The sequence below is a fragment of the Giraffa tippelskirchi genome, chromosome 2, assembly GCF_054371585.1.
Source record: "Giraffa tippelskirchi isolate mGirTip1 chromosome 2, T2T-mGirTip1v1.2.pri, whole genome shotgun sequence".
In the NCBI taxonomy this organism is placed as follows: Eukaryota; Metazoa; Chordata; class Mammalia; order Artiodactyla; family Giraffidae; genus Giraffa; species Giraffa tippelskirchi.
In genome coordinates this window covers 106,901,846-106,916,034 of record NC_137276.1, presented here as the reverse complement: position 1 = coordinate 106,916,034, position 14,189 = coordinate 106,901,846, and the positions used below count along the sequence as shown (strand labels likewise).

The following is a 14,189-nucleotide window of genomic DNA, read 5'->3' as shown; positions in this document are numbered from 1 at the left end:
GACGAGATGTGCACCTCTGTGCACCTCGGTTGCCTCAACTGTAAAGAGGAGAGGATGGCCCCTCGGACATGGCTGTCTTCACAACATCTGCTTTAGGAGTGGGCTGGCCCTCAAGCTGTCATCTTATCACTGCTGTTCCTAGAAGCTTCCCAACTGGTTTGACTGTGACTTACCTGTGCAGAGCAAAGAGATTCCTATTTTGGCCTGGAGCACAGATCTGACCAGCTCTCTTCCAGACCCTTCAGTGGTTGCCCGTTCCCCACAAAGCTCCAGTGGGAGCCATCGATCCTTCCCGGATGGGTTCCTCGTCTCAGCCAGTCTCCTGCCGCTCCTGTGAGGGGTCCATGCCCCACCCCAGACGTGGGTCAGGTGTGCCCTGGTCTTGGCTTGTGCTAGGTCCCCACCGACATGCCTCCTCTCCTCTCCCCACTGGGATACACATATCCTCTCCTTAACGATGCCCGAGTTGACTTAAAAGGGCCACATTCATGATGAACCCACCCCAGTGCAGCCTCACGGGACACCCTCTTCTGGTCTTCGAAATGCACTCTCTTTGGCACTTCTTGTCATTCCTGTGGTCCTTTCCACGTGGCACCTCTTCATGGTCTCTCTGGTCCTCCCTCCCTCTCTATGGGCCCATCGAAGCCCACACTTAGGGTGTGTGTTTGTATGCATGCACATGAGCATTGGCTCTGTCTCCTGGGTGGGGAGTATAAACGCATCCTCAAGTCAGTGCCCCTCCATCACCAGCTCTGGGGCCAGCGGGAGCAACCTTCTCCGTCATCCTAACCCTCTGTCCCTGGTGAGAGTGGCACCCTGGCTGGTGGGTTCTTGGGGCCGAGACTCTTGGTTTGTTCCATCTCTAGGTCATCCCTTCCCTCCAACCTGGAGATCAGACGCCTGGAAGACGGAGCTGAGGGGGTGTTTGCCGTGACCCAGCTCGTCAAGCGCACGCAGTTCGGCCCATTTGAGTCGCGACGCGTCGCCAAATGGGAGAAGGAGTCTGCGTTTCCACTGAAGGTACACTCTGGGCCGGTGTGGGCTGCGGCACCCTTGTTTGTGACCTTCCTCGTGTGCAGGTGGGCAAGGGCGATGCTCAGTGAAGAGTTCAGTGACTTATAAACATCTTAGAGACAGCTCCAGGTGTTGTAGTTCTGCTGAATTTCCAAGACAGTGTTTTTTTCTTTTTTCTTTTTAGTTTATTTTTATATCACAAGAGCATGAGTTAAGTTAGTATTTTGCAGAACTCAGAAGAGTGTATTTAAAACATATGCAAGAGTGGACCCCTCCAGTGCAGGCTGTAGGAGGACCTTTCTGTGGAATTTGCAGGACCATGTGGGGATTTCACACCTGTGTGGAGTGTAGGGAACTTTGCAAGGCTCTTTTGAAAGGAAGGCGTTTTGTGTTGGTGAGAGACCAGTGCAAAATTTGGCAGCTCTGAAAAGCACATCAGACAGGAAGATGATGGCTTCTATGTAACACTGAAAAAAAGGAAATGGAAGAAAATCACAGGGAGGACTTGATCACTTAAAGTGAGACCCCAGAGGCGCCGCGAGGCTGGGGTTGTGAGTGTGGGTCACAGCTCTGGCCCCATGCCCAGAGTGCTCAGCCGCAGGCAGCCTTCAGAAACACCCATGCAATAAACTGAGAGGAACTGGCGCTGGTCAGGCAGCAGTGAGCCCCAGAGGTGAGCTTTTCTGGAGACCCTTAGCAGAGACCCAAGTGTTTTGGGACGGAGATGATCCAGCTGACCGTGGGGACTCGACAGTCCTTGGAGAATTGAGTTTATAAGGCAGATTTCAGCACGGCGGAGAGAAGGGAAAGGGACTTGATTTGTTTACAAAGAAAGGAAAGAAAGGCTGTTTTATGTGCAGGAGTGATGTCAAGAGACTCAGGGCTGATGGGCATAATCGCTGTGGGCCCGTGGTTGGCCAAGGCCTCTTTGAAAAAGCCCTTTGTGCTTATTTGGGTCTCTTTCGGTGACTCAGATCCTGAAGGTTTGTGTCTGGTATTGAGTTGTTCCAGCACAGACTGTGTTGGGTACCTGGATGCTGGGGGCACTTTACGCCCACAGAAGGAGACCAAAGCCAACTGGGAGCAGCCCCCATATCAACTGAGGGGCATTAGGTGCCTGGCAGCCCCCTCTAACCCTCTCCTTGCTTCTGAGGACTCCCAACGTCAGAGGGGGGCCTCTAGCTCTTAGCAGTGGGGAGCCCCTACAGGAAAAGCCAGGAGAAGAAGGGAGATTTGTTTCTATAATCAGGAAACAATTGCATCAGAAAGTAGGGGACAGGAGCCCCCTATTCCATGTGGTTACTTTGAACTTCAAAATATTCAAGCTTCTCCCCCTTGTCCCTGCCTGCATTCCATCCATAAAGTGATGGTGCTGCTTTTTAGACGAGGGCACAGCTTATAAAGATCAAGGAATGGGACTTCCATGGTCCAGTGGGTAAGACTCCGCACTTGCACTGAAGGGTGCACAGGTCTAATCCCTGGTCTGGGAACTAAGATCCCGCATGCCACCTGGAATGGCCAAAAAGTCAATAAATGAACAAATAAATAGCTAAAATTTTAAAAAAAGGATTCAGGAACTTTGCCAAAGTCATTGAACATACTTGCAACAGAACTGGGAGAAGAACTTAGGTGTCCTGATACACCTGGCCCAGGTACAGAGTCCAGGTGTTCCAGTGACACCCTGGGCCAGGAGTAGAACTCAGGGCTCCTGAGAACTCCTGATCTGGGAGTAGAGCTCAGGCTTCCTCGTGCATCCTGGAACAGGAGCAGAGCACACATGGCCAGGTGCCCACCTGGACCACAGGTGGGGGTGAGGCGTCCCAGTACCCACCTGAGCACTCAGGTCTCCCAGTGACACCTGACCTTTAGCTATGCCTCCTGCTTCCCTTTTGCCTGTGACCATCCTGGCCTGTTTTGGGGGTCTTCCCCTGCCCTCCCATCAATGTAGACACGCATCAATGTAGAACAGGTCCGTACAGTGCCCTGTTTGGCCACTGATGTGGCAGTGTCTAGACTGGTCTCTCAGCAGCCCCTTGTGTGCACGCACTGACACACACACTGGTGGATAATCAACCCCCACCCTGCCCTGCGGCGGGCTGCGCCTCCCTCCAGGTGTTCCAGAAGGACGGGCACCCCGTGTGCTTCGACACCTCCAACGAGGACGACTGCAACTGGATGATGCTGGTGCGGCCGGCAGCGGAGCCGGGACACCAGAACCTGACGGCCTTCCAGCATGGCAGCGACGTGTACTTCACCACCTCCCGGGACATCCCCCCGGGCACCGAGCTGCGTGTGTGGTACGCAGCCTTCTACGCCAAGAGGATGGACAAGCCCATGCTGAGGCAGGCCTGCCCTGGGCTCCAGGGTATGTGGTGGCCCCCTGTCCCCAGCCTGCCTGCTGTCCTGCTGCCCCTGTCTCTCACAGCACCCTGATGTTGGTGAGAGGTGTCTGGCTGGGCAGGCCTGTGGGGGTAGGGAATGTGGATGGGTTGGTTGGTCTGCATGTTGACTGCCCGGCCTGAGAGACTGTTAGAAGAGCTCTCCCCAGGCCAGACTCTTGCTGGCAGCAGCTCCGTTCCCAGCGCGGTCCTCTGGCTTCCCACGTCACTCACCTGCCCATCCTCTGGGGTCAGGTTATGGTCCCAGGGTTTGGGCAGAGGGAATGGAGCACAGAGAGGTTAAGAAACCTGCCTTGAGTCACAGAGCAGAGAGTGAAGGAATCAGGATTTGAACCCAGATTCTGGCTCCAGCAGCCTTCTCTTAGAGGTTGGGGTGTGTATATGTGTGTGTGTGTATATGCACGTCCATGCATGTGTACACACGTGTATGCGTGTGGGGGGGTCAGAGAAAGACCTAGTGAACACCTGTGATTCACCTGCATCGTACTGGAGAAACAAATCAGATGCAGGGCTTGCTACCCCGAACTGGGGCATCTGACCTTGTGAGGGGGCCAGTGAACTTAAGTCTTTTCAGTCCTCATTGTGGGTCCTTTGGGTGCATGTCCTCCCCACCTGACCTTGTGAATGGCTTACATGTGGTTCTGTGACCTGGGTGAATGGGATTTCACACAGCCTGCCTGGGGCGGACACACTTGTGGCTGCCTCTAAGATTAATTCCTCTGGGGGAGAAGCAGACGCTGACTTTTCTCCTGACCCCAAACCACAGGATTCTGACAAGGAAATGATCTCTTTTGTTTTGAGCACTGTGGGTTACAGATGGGTCAGTAGGGCAAGAGGGGTAACAAGTTTGGGGGGCTCTGGGCTGTCCCGTGACCCCTGCATCATAGCCGAGGTTTGGGAGCCACTCCAGGTGGGCTTGCCCAGCAGTATCAAGGAGGGAGGGGTCCGTGAGGCAGCCCACATGGTTTCTCAGAGCACCACAGACCAGGGCATAAATGAGAGCAATGTACTGTTTCACAGTCTGGAAGCCTGAAGTCCAGGATCCAGGTGTGGGTAGGTCTGGCTCCTCCGGAGGTCGGGAGGGAGGGTCCTTTCCTGGCCCCTGTTCCAGCTCTCGTGTTGCTGATGGCCCTTGGCGATCCTTGGCTGGTCGCTGCATCACCTCGTCCCTGCCAGGATCTCTCCCTGGGTCTCTGGGAGGAGACTGGATTTAGGACCACCGAATCCAGTCTCACCTGCCTTGCCTTGGTTACTTCTTCAAAGCCCCTGCCCAGAGCCTCTGGGTAGACATGAATTTCCGGGGTCTTTCTTCAGTCACTACAGCCTGGGTGCAGGTCGTGGTGTGCTGCAGGTGGTGGTGTGCTGAGCTTCCGGGGGGTCCCCCAGGAAAGACAGATGGCTGCACATGGGGCCTGATAGCAGCAGAGGGTTTACATCTTCACAGGGATATTTGCAGAGGGACACTGGCCTTGATGGGCCTTTCTTTATTTTGATAGGAAAGGGGACAGAAGGAATTTGGAGAGACCCTTGGTTTTTCACCAGACTGCTCCTAGACCCACCCACTGGATTTGCTAAAACTGGGTACCTGGCCCTGCCCGCCAGAGGCACCCACCGTGGGTGGGATGAAGCCAGCTCCCCCACTGCTTCCAGGGTCACCAGCATCTTACTAACCTGGTTTCCTCGTGTCCTGGATTCCGTATTCCATGTGAGTCCTGGACTAGCCCAGACTGCACGTTCGGTTGTTAGGGTCTGACCTTATCCGTTGTGTCCTGGAGGGTGGCACATGCCTCATGACTCTCAAGGTCAAAGCCAGCACAGAGGTTATCTCCCCATATTGGAGTTTCTCCTTCATGGATCACAGCCTTGTCAGTGCAGAGGAGCATGTGTAACTCATTGGAGCTATGAGCCATGCTGTGTAGGGCCACCCAAGACGGATGGGTTATAGTGAAGAGTTCTGACAAAAACATGGTCCACTGGAGGAGGGAATGGCAAACCACTCCAGTGTTCTTGCTGCGAGAACCCTATGAACAGAATGAAAAGGCAAAAGGATATGACACTGGAAAATGAGACCCCAGGTTGGAAAGTGTCCAGTATGGTACTGGGGAAGAGTGGAGGGCAATTACTAATAACTCCAGAAAGAATGAAGTGGCTAGGCCAACTGGAAACAGTGCTCAGGTGTGGATATGTCTCATGGTGAAAGTAAAGTCCAATGCTGTAAAGAACAATATTGTATAGGAACCTGGAGTGTTAGATCCATGGATAAGTAAATTAGATGTGGTCAAACAGGAGATGGCAAGAGTGATCATTGACATCTTTGGAATCAGTAAAACTAAAATGGATGGGAATGGCCTAATTTAATTCAGATGACCATTATTATATCTACTGCTGTGGGCAACAGTCTCTTAGAAGAAGTGGAGTAGCCCTCATAATCAACAAGAGTCTGAAATGCAGTACTTGGGTGCAATCTCAAAAACTACAGAATGATCTCTGTTCATTTCCATGGCAAACCATTCAGTATCATAGTAATCCAAGTCTGTGCCCCAACCACTAATGCTGAAGAAGCTGAATGGTTCTATGACGACCTACAAGATCTTCTAGAACTAACACCAAAAAAAAGATACCTTTTTCATCATAGAGGATTGGAATGCCAAAGTAGGAAGTCATGAGATACCTGGAGCACAGGCAAGTTTGGCCTTGAAGTATAAAATGAAGCAGGGCAAAGGCTAACAGAGTTTTGCCAAGAGAACACACTGGTCATAGCAAACACCCTTTTCCAACAACATAAGAGACAATTCTAAACATGGACATCACCAAACGGTCAATGCCAAAATCAGATTGATTATGTTCTTTGCAGCCAAAGATGGAGAAGCTTCATACAGTCAGCAAAACAAGACCAGGAGCTGACTGTGGCTCAGATCATGAGCTCCTTACTGCAAAATTCAGGTTTAAAGTGAAGAAAGTAGGGAAAACCACTAGACCTTTCAGATATGACCTAAATTAAATCTCTCATGATTATACAGTGGAAGTGACAAATGGATTCAAGGGATTAGATCTAGTAGATGGAGTGCCAGTGCTAGTGAAGAACTATGGACAGAGGTTTGTAACATTGTACAGAAGGCAGTGACCAAAACCATCCCAAAGAAAAAGAAATGCAAGAATGCCAAGTGGTTGTCTGAAGAGGCTTTACAAGTAGCTGAGAAAAGAGAAGCGAAAAGCAAGGGAGAAAGGGAAAGATATACCCAACTGAATGTAGAATTCCAGAGAATAGCAAGGAGAGGTAAGAAGGCCTTCTTAAATGAACAGTACAAAGAAGTAGTAGAAAATAATAGAATTGGAAAAATTGGAGAGATCAAGGGAACAGTTCATGCAAAGATAGGAACCATAAAGGACAGAAATACTAAGGACCTTACAGAAGCAGAAGAGATTAAGAAGAGGTGGCAAAAATAGACTCAAAAAGTGTACAAAAGAGGTCTTAATGACCCAGATAACCATAATGGTATGGTCACTTACCTAGAGCCAGACATACTGGAGGATGAAGTCAAGTGGGCCTTAGGAAGCATGACTACAAACAAAGCTAGTGTGGGTGATGGAATTCCAGCTGAGCTATTTCATATCCTAAAAGATGATGCTGTGAAAGTGCTGCACTCAATATGCCAGCAAATTTGGAAAACTCAGCAGTGGCCACAGGACTGGAAGAGGTCAGTTTTCATTCCAATCCCAAAGAAGGGTGGTGCCAAAGAATGTTCAAACTACCGCACAATTGCACTAATTTCACATGCTAGCAAATAATGCTCAAATTCCTTCAAGCTAAGCTTCAGCAGTACCTGAACCAAGAACTTCCAGATGTACAAGCTGAATTTAGAAAAGGCAGAGGAACCAGAGATCAAATTGCCAACATTTGTTGGATCATAGAAAAAGCAAGGGAATTCCAGAAAAACATCTGCTTCTGCTTCATTGACTGTGCTCAAGCCTTTGACTATGTGGGTCACAGTAAACTGGAAAATTCCTCAAGAGATGGGAATATCAGACCACCTTACCTGTCTCCTGAGAAACCCGTATGCAGGTCAAGAAGCAACAGTTAGAACCAGACATGGAACAACAAATGGGTTCAAAATTGGGAAATAAATGTGGCAAGGCTGTATATTGTCACCCTGCTTATTTAACTTCTATGCAGAATACATCATGTGAAATGCCAGGCTGGATGAAGCACAAGATGGAATCAAGATTGCCGGGAGAGATATCAACAACCATAGATATGCAGATGATACCACTCTAATGGCAGAAAGTGAAGAGGAACTAAAGAGCCTCTTGGTGAAGGTAAAAGGGGAGAATGAAAAAGCTGGCTTAAAATTCAACATTCAAAAGACTTAAGATCATGACATTTGGTCCCATCACTTCCTGGCAAATAGAAAGGGGAAATGTGGAAGCAGTGACAGATTTTATATTTTGGTGATTGCAGCCATGAAATTAAAAGATGCTTGCTCCTTGGAAGAAAAGCTATGACAAACCTAGACAGCGTATTAATAAGCAGAGACATCACTTTGCTGACAAAGGTCCGTATGGTCAAAGCTATGGTATTTCCAGTCTGGATGTGAAAGTTGAACCATAAAGAAGACTGAGTGCCGAAGAATTGATGCTTTAGAGTTGTGCTGTTGGAGAAGACTCTTGAGAGTCCCTTGGACTGCAAGGAGATCAAATCAGTCAATCCTAAAGGAAATCAGCCCATTGGAAGGAGTGATGCTGAAGCTGAAGCTCCAGTACTTTGACCACCTGATGCGAAGAGTCACCTCATTGGAAAAAATGCTGATATTAGAAAAGATTGAGGGCAAAAGGAGAAGAGGATGGCAGAGAATGAGATGGTTAGGTAATATCACTGACTGAATGGACACAAATTTGAGAAAATTCCAGGCGATAGTGAAGGACAGGGAAGCCTGGTGTGCTGCAGTCCATGGGGTTGCAAAGAGTCAGACCCAACTTAGCAGCTGAACAACAACAATCAGAGTGACAGTTATCCTGTTGGCTTTTTTTTTTACCTGTAGGAGAGCTCCTTATTCGGGGGCTGCGTTTGATAGAACAGATCTTAATGAAATGAGCCTGGAACCGTGTCGTCCAGAACATCTGCCTCCCCACCTTGTCCTGACTGCTCTTGTTCAGGAGCACCAGGGTAGCCGTGACTCTGCATCTCGGCTGCTAAGAACATTGGGCACTATTAATAATTACACAAACTTTATGCCAGTTTGCAGTTTGCCAGAATAGACGTTTAAATACTGAAGGAAGTATTTTTCCTTCCACCGGAAGGAGCAGTGACACACACTTCTTTCAAAACTTTATATATTTTTTTCCCTGGTATTGGATTTACCTTCCTAACCACATGTTTTCATTGAATGTCCATGAAGGTTAATTTCTCTTCTTTACACACACCGGGGCCCGTTGGCGATGAAGGAGGCAGCCCAGGAAGCCTCACGGTCTCAGCCAGTAGGCATGTAGGGTTTAGAGTCAGCTGTCAGCATCAGATTTTCAAAATCACTTTCCTGGTGAAAGAGATGAGCTATAAATACATTTCCTAACACTTGAGGAACTTCTTGATTACATATAACATCACCATCTTAACGACTCTTGGCATTTTTGCTTGGCATTTTCTAGCAGTTTTTAAAAACCAGCACAGTGGGCATATAGTTTTCAAACAATAAAATAGTGATTTTAATGGGCAGTATCAAAGTTTGAACAAATGTCCACAGTTGCGTGAGCTCCATTGGAATCAAGATAGAGAATGGTCTGGGACTTCCCTGGTGGTCCAGCAGTTAAGCTTCCTTGCTTCCAATGCAGGGGGCCTGGGTTCGATCCCTGGTCAGGAAACTAGATCCCACATGCTGCAGCTAAGAGTTTGCATGCCACAACTAAAGATAGATCCCGCATGCTGCAACTAAGACCCAGCACAGCCAAGGAAATTAAAAAATAAACATTGAAACTTACTTTTTAAAAAAAAAGACTCATGGTGGATTCATGTCAGTGTATAGCAAAACAAATATTGTAAAGTTAAAAAATAGAAAATAAACTAAAAAAATTAAAAAAAAAAAAAGATATAGAATGTTCTCATCACCCCAAAAGTTTCCCTCATATGACTCTGCACCCCATCCCCTGGTGACCAGCATCCATCCTCTGTCCTTGTATTTATGCCATTTCTCTTCCATAGTTTAAGCAGCCATGCGTTTCTGTGTGGCTGAGGTCCTGCCTAGCATGCTGACATGCTGTGTGCTCGACCTTCATCACTTGTTTTGGTGACTATCTGCTGGGAGCCCTCCATGTCATCACTGCCTCTCCCCCGCAGCACTGTTTCATTTTGCATAGATGCGTCTCTCTTGTTGGATGTGCGTGATTGTGATCAGGAGTTGCCTCCTGATCGTTGGCTAATTTTTTTTTTCTTAGAATTTTTACCTTGTAAGATAGTTTTTGTGAAATAGAACACTGCCCTCAGTGAGAGGACAGCAGTCATGACTGGTTATTCTAGTTGGTCCTGTCAGCCCCGCTTCCGGACTTCAGGCTGAAGAGAAAGGTTTCCTGCCCCAGGTCAGGTCAGCGTGGATTCCACTCCTGGGCGGGGACCTCGTGGTGCAGTGACCGCAACTCATTTGGGTTAGAAGGAGCTGCCTTTATTCCTGCGTGTCTGCTGCCCGCTCACCCCTCCTCAGCTTCCTTCTCTGAAACTCTCTTGTGCAAGAGTACTCTGCCCTCTTTAGACCATGTGTGTTGGGGAAGGTGAGTGAGATACAGGATTTTGGTTTCAATTGTCCTCATCTTTTCCTGATGCTCTTCCTTGGATTCCCCAGAGAGCAGGTGCGGGCGAGAGCAGAGGCTGAGCCGGAGGGCACATCCCCAGACAATACCCTGCTTCCGTGCTGCTCGCTCTCCACTCATTCTGTTCTAGTTTTGGTATAACTGAAAATTTCACATCCACTTACATCTCTCTCTTGTTATCTGACGAAGACTCAGAAAATGCACACAAACAGTTGTAGCGGTGGTCTCCATCTTTTCCTTCCATCTTTTGCAGCCTTATTGCTGGTTTTTGATACAGAAAGAGGTGTGCTTTTTCCTAGTAACTGAAGGCATGTACAGTCACAGTCCTGGAGGGTCTTGCTTTGTGGGCGGCCCCAGCGTGTTTTGCTGGGTGTTGTGATGGGTCCTGAGTGCCAACACAAGCTGCACAGAGACAGGAGTGGAGGTGGCAGTGAGAGCTGTGGCCCCTGTCCAGCCCTGACAGGCTGCCACGTGGGCTTTAGAGAAATCAGTCTGCTGGGCCAGGATACCATGAACATATATTCGCTTGGAACGTCCCTGTTATAGAATCCAAGCTCATACTGCTCATTGTATGAGCAGCCAGTCAATCGAGAGACTGTTGTTGGGGCAGGAATAGCCACTTTATTTGGAAAGCCAGTAGGTTGAGAAGATAGTGGACCAATGTCCCAAAGAACCATCTTCTCTGAGTTAGAATTCAGGCCTCTTTTGTACTAAAAGGGGAGGGAATGAAGGCAAGCATGTCTTGGTTCCAGTCAGCCTCCAGAGGGGATGTGTTAATTTCTTCCCCCCCTGCAGCTGTTCACGGGTGAGCCTGGTCAGATTGTTTCCTGTGAGCTAAACAAAGGTATTTCAGCTTAATGTTCATTACCTGAGAGGCAGGGTTCCCAGGGATGGGCCATGATGTGTAATTTAAGCTCATAGGCAAAAGCCCTTTAGTGATTAACTTGTGGGTGCTTGTGTGCTAAGTCGCTTTAGTCATGTCTGACACTGTGCAACCCAGTGGACTGCAGCCCCCAGGCTCCTCTGTCCATGGGATTTTCCAGGCAAGAATACTGGAGTGGGTTGCCATTTCCTACTCCAGGGTATCTTCCCGACCCAGGGATTGGACCCATGTCTCTTCACGTCTCCTGCATTGCAGGCGGATTCTTGACCACTAGTGCCACCTGTAATAGAAAACAAAGGTTCTTCTCTATCACATCCCTAACTCTGAGGTCTCACAAGAACATCAGTATTTTTTTAAAGAGCCTACACAGCCAGGATCTCCCTCCGTGTTCCATGGACCCTGGTCATCTTCCTCTGCCCTAGACTCCAGTGGGGGTACCAGGAGGGCTAGAGGCACTGCCCCCCAGAGCAAGCACCTGCCCCGGGGCGGCTATTTAAACCTAAATTCAAATGCAGTAAAAGCAGAAGTCCAGTTCCTCAGGGGCACTGGGCACATGTGGCTGCTACCTGGAAGGCAGTTACAGGACATTTCTGTCATTGCAGAAAGTTTTGTTGACAGTGCTTGGGCAGGAGCCATGGCAAAACTGGGCACAGGGCGTGGGGCCTGGCTGTCGTGGGTTCGCCCCTTCTTGTCACGTGAGCCAATGAGAGAGTAGAGAATTCGCTATGGACTGTAGGATGCCTTTTTTTTTTTCCTTGAAGTCATCAGTGTGTGTGGAGGGGTGTGCGTCTGGTCCCACTGGACTGGCTTCTGTGAGGAAGACACATTTCCTTGACTGGTGACAGCCCTGCGTCAGACTGGTTCCAGTTCTCCATGCCCGGTTTCCTCATCTGTGAAATGGGGATGCTCACAGGCATGAACGAGTCCCTGTGGGTAAAACTCTGAGAACAGTGTTTGGAGGGAGGGTTGGATTTGCTCCCAAGAGATGGCAGTTGTCACCACTGTTGTCACCTCCTGTGGGGCAGGCGTACCCTCCACTGGGCTGGGCAGCACAGAGAGGAACTGCTGGACCTTCTCCCCCAACCTTGTCTTTTGAAGCTGCGGGCACCCCAGAGAACAGCACCCCGGTGGAGGCAGAGCCCAGCCAGTGGGTGTGCAAGGTGTGTTCAGCCACCTTCCTGGAGCTGCAGCTGCTGAATGGTAAGGGGCAGGTGCCTGCTGGGCCAGGGAGTCCCCAGATGCGTTCACCCAGACACGCCCTGTCACTTCCATTGGGGAGGATGTCAGGACTCCCCTGGCTCCGCTCCTGGCCTGTGTCCCACAGGCCTCCTCCCAGGGATCTGTGCTTTGGCTTGAAGTCCTCTGCGTGTCTGGCACTGAGGGATCTTGTTTTCTTTCTCCAGCTCAGCAGACTAGTTCAGCTGGGGAGGAGGGTAGTGGGGGCTGTCTGTTTTTGTGGCCTAAGTGTTTTCAGCCTGGTGGACTCATCATAAGCATCTTCTGCAGAGCACCTGTTGGGCCACTTGGAACAATCCAAGAGTGGCGCCCCAGCCGGCCAGCAGGAGTCAGCCCCGGAGAAGGAAGCAGATTTGCCCCGGGGGGAACCTCCTGAGGTTCCCAAGACTGTCAGTGCCACCAAAGAGCAGAAGAAAAAGCCTCGAAGGGGAAGAAAACCCAAAGCATCCAAACCAGAGCAGCCTCTAGTCATTGTTGAAGGCAAGGAGCCAGCAGGTGAGGGCGGCCCTGGGGGAGGAGCCAGCTTGGGGGCGTGGTCCTGGGGAGGAGGCAGCTTGGGGCGTGGTCCTGGGGGAGGAGTGATGATAGTGGGGAGGGGCCTGAGGCCATATTGCGTCCTTGCCAGGCAGGAAAACTTGGTCCAGAGTCTACATGGAGGTGCTGTCTAAGCCCTTCTCTTGCTGTGAACCAGCTCTTTCGAGTACAGCTTATTCCCAGTGCAGTTGGTAGAGTGCGTGGGCTGTGAACTTTGACAGGCGGGTTCCCCAATGTAGGCGGTTGCCTGGACAGAACATTTCCATCTCCTCAGCCACGCATCCTGGGAGCTCTGTGCTCAGCATCTTCCAGGCCACATGTGGAGAAGACTCACCCACGTTGGGCTTCCCACTCTCCTTCGGTGCTGAACCATGTCGGTCCATCATGTGGGTGCTCCAGCGCCTGCTCCCTGTCTCCTGTGGACGGGCATGCGGCTGCGCTCCGGGCCATGGCTAAAGGTGTTACTCTGACTCTATAGTAGCTTCAGTTGAGTTTGGAGGGAACTTGGTTTCTCTGGTGAGGGGTCCCCACGAGGCCATCCCCTCAGCCCTCACTGCCTCACCAGAAGTGCCGGCACCAGTGGATTCCTGGCGGGTCTGGCACGTAAGGACCAGCCTTGATGCTCAGACACTCGTGCCTTCCTCACTGACCACCCACTGGGCAGTTTTTCTTCTTGCTGTCTGCTGTAGCCCAGGATTTCTTTGTGAGTGACAAGAAATTCTTGTTCTCTCTCAGAATTAAAGAGAATACAGAGGAGCAGTCCTCAGATAATATTCTCAGCAGAAGTGGTTTAAGCTCCCCCTGGACAGTCTCCCTACTTCTCTATAAACAAGAAGAAAAGACAGAAAGAAGTGGAAAGCTTATTAAGTGGTTATTTCACTAATTATTAGTTGCGTTAGAAAGACACATCATAGTAGGTGAAGTAGATAAATCTTTTTGTGTAATCTTTCCATATTTCATTTGTTTAGAGGTTCAGTCCTGGGTCCCTATTACTGTGGTCATTTGATATTTAACTCTTATAGAAAATGATTATTTGCTTTTGAACATACTCACGATGACTTGTGTAACTACAGAAATTAATATTCCTGAATTTCTGTCAGGAGGAATTTAATAAGTTATAAGACCCTACTGTATATCGAAGGGTTTTGTTTTAGGTGGTATGAAAAGGGATTGAAATAGAGTCATGACTCCTGTGGTTTTAAAAGGAATCACCGATTCCAACTCCAGTTTTGAGTTAAGAATAATATTTTGCTCTTTTCAACCTGCAGGCAAATGTGTGGATTCTAAAGTATTGCTGGTTTTTTTCCTCTTGTCAATCTTGCGATCCG

The 14,189-nt window shown here is 49.5% G+C and overlaps 1 protein-coding gene and 1 long non-coding RNA gene across 8 annotated transcripts in view; one reads left to right on the top strand and one right to left on the bottom strand.

Annotated features, from left to right (window-relative positions):
* The window catches only part of PRDM15 (PR/SET domain 15), a 58,539-nt gene that overhangs the window by 13,474 nt on the left and 30,876 nt on the right, over positions 1-14,189 (top strand). For all 7 annotated transcript variants that reach the window (XR_014078030.1, XR_014078029.1, XR_014078031.1 and 4 more), the window contains exons 4-7: positions 867-1,020; positions 3,127-3,379; positions 12,190-12,291; positions 12,598-12,822. Coding sequence is in view for 4 of the 7 variants with exons in the window: in XM_081574176.1 (XP_081430302.1) it covers positions 867-1,020; positions 3,127-3,379; positions 12,190-12,291; positions 12,598-12,822 (734 nt within the window). In the remaining 3 variants the exon portion in view is untranslated. The remainder of the gene's footprint in view (positions 1-866; positions 1,021-3,126; positions 3,380-12,189; positions 12,292-12,597; positions 12,823-14,189) is intronic.
* Positions 1,177-5,992, bottom strand: LOC145539889 (uncharacterized). Its single transcript, XR_014078032.1, has 2 exons — positions 5,085-5,992; positions 1,177-1,481 (listed from the first exon to the last, which is right to left on the bottom strand). It is a non-coding gene; the product is annotated as an uncharacterized LOC145539889 (long non-coding RNA).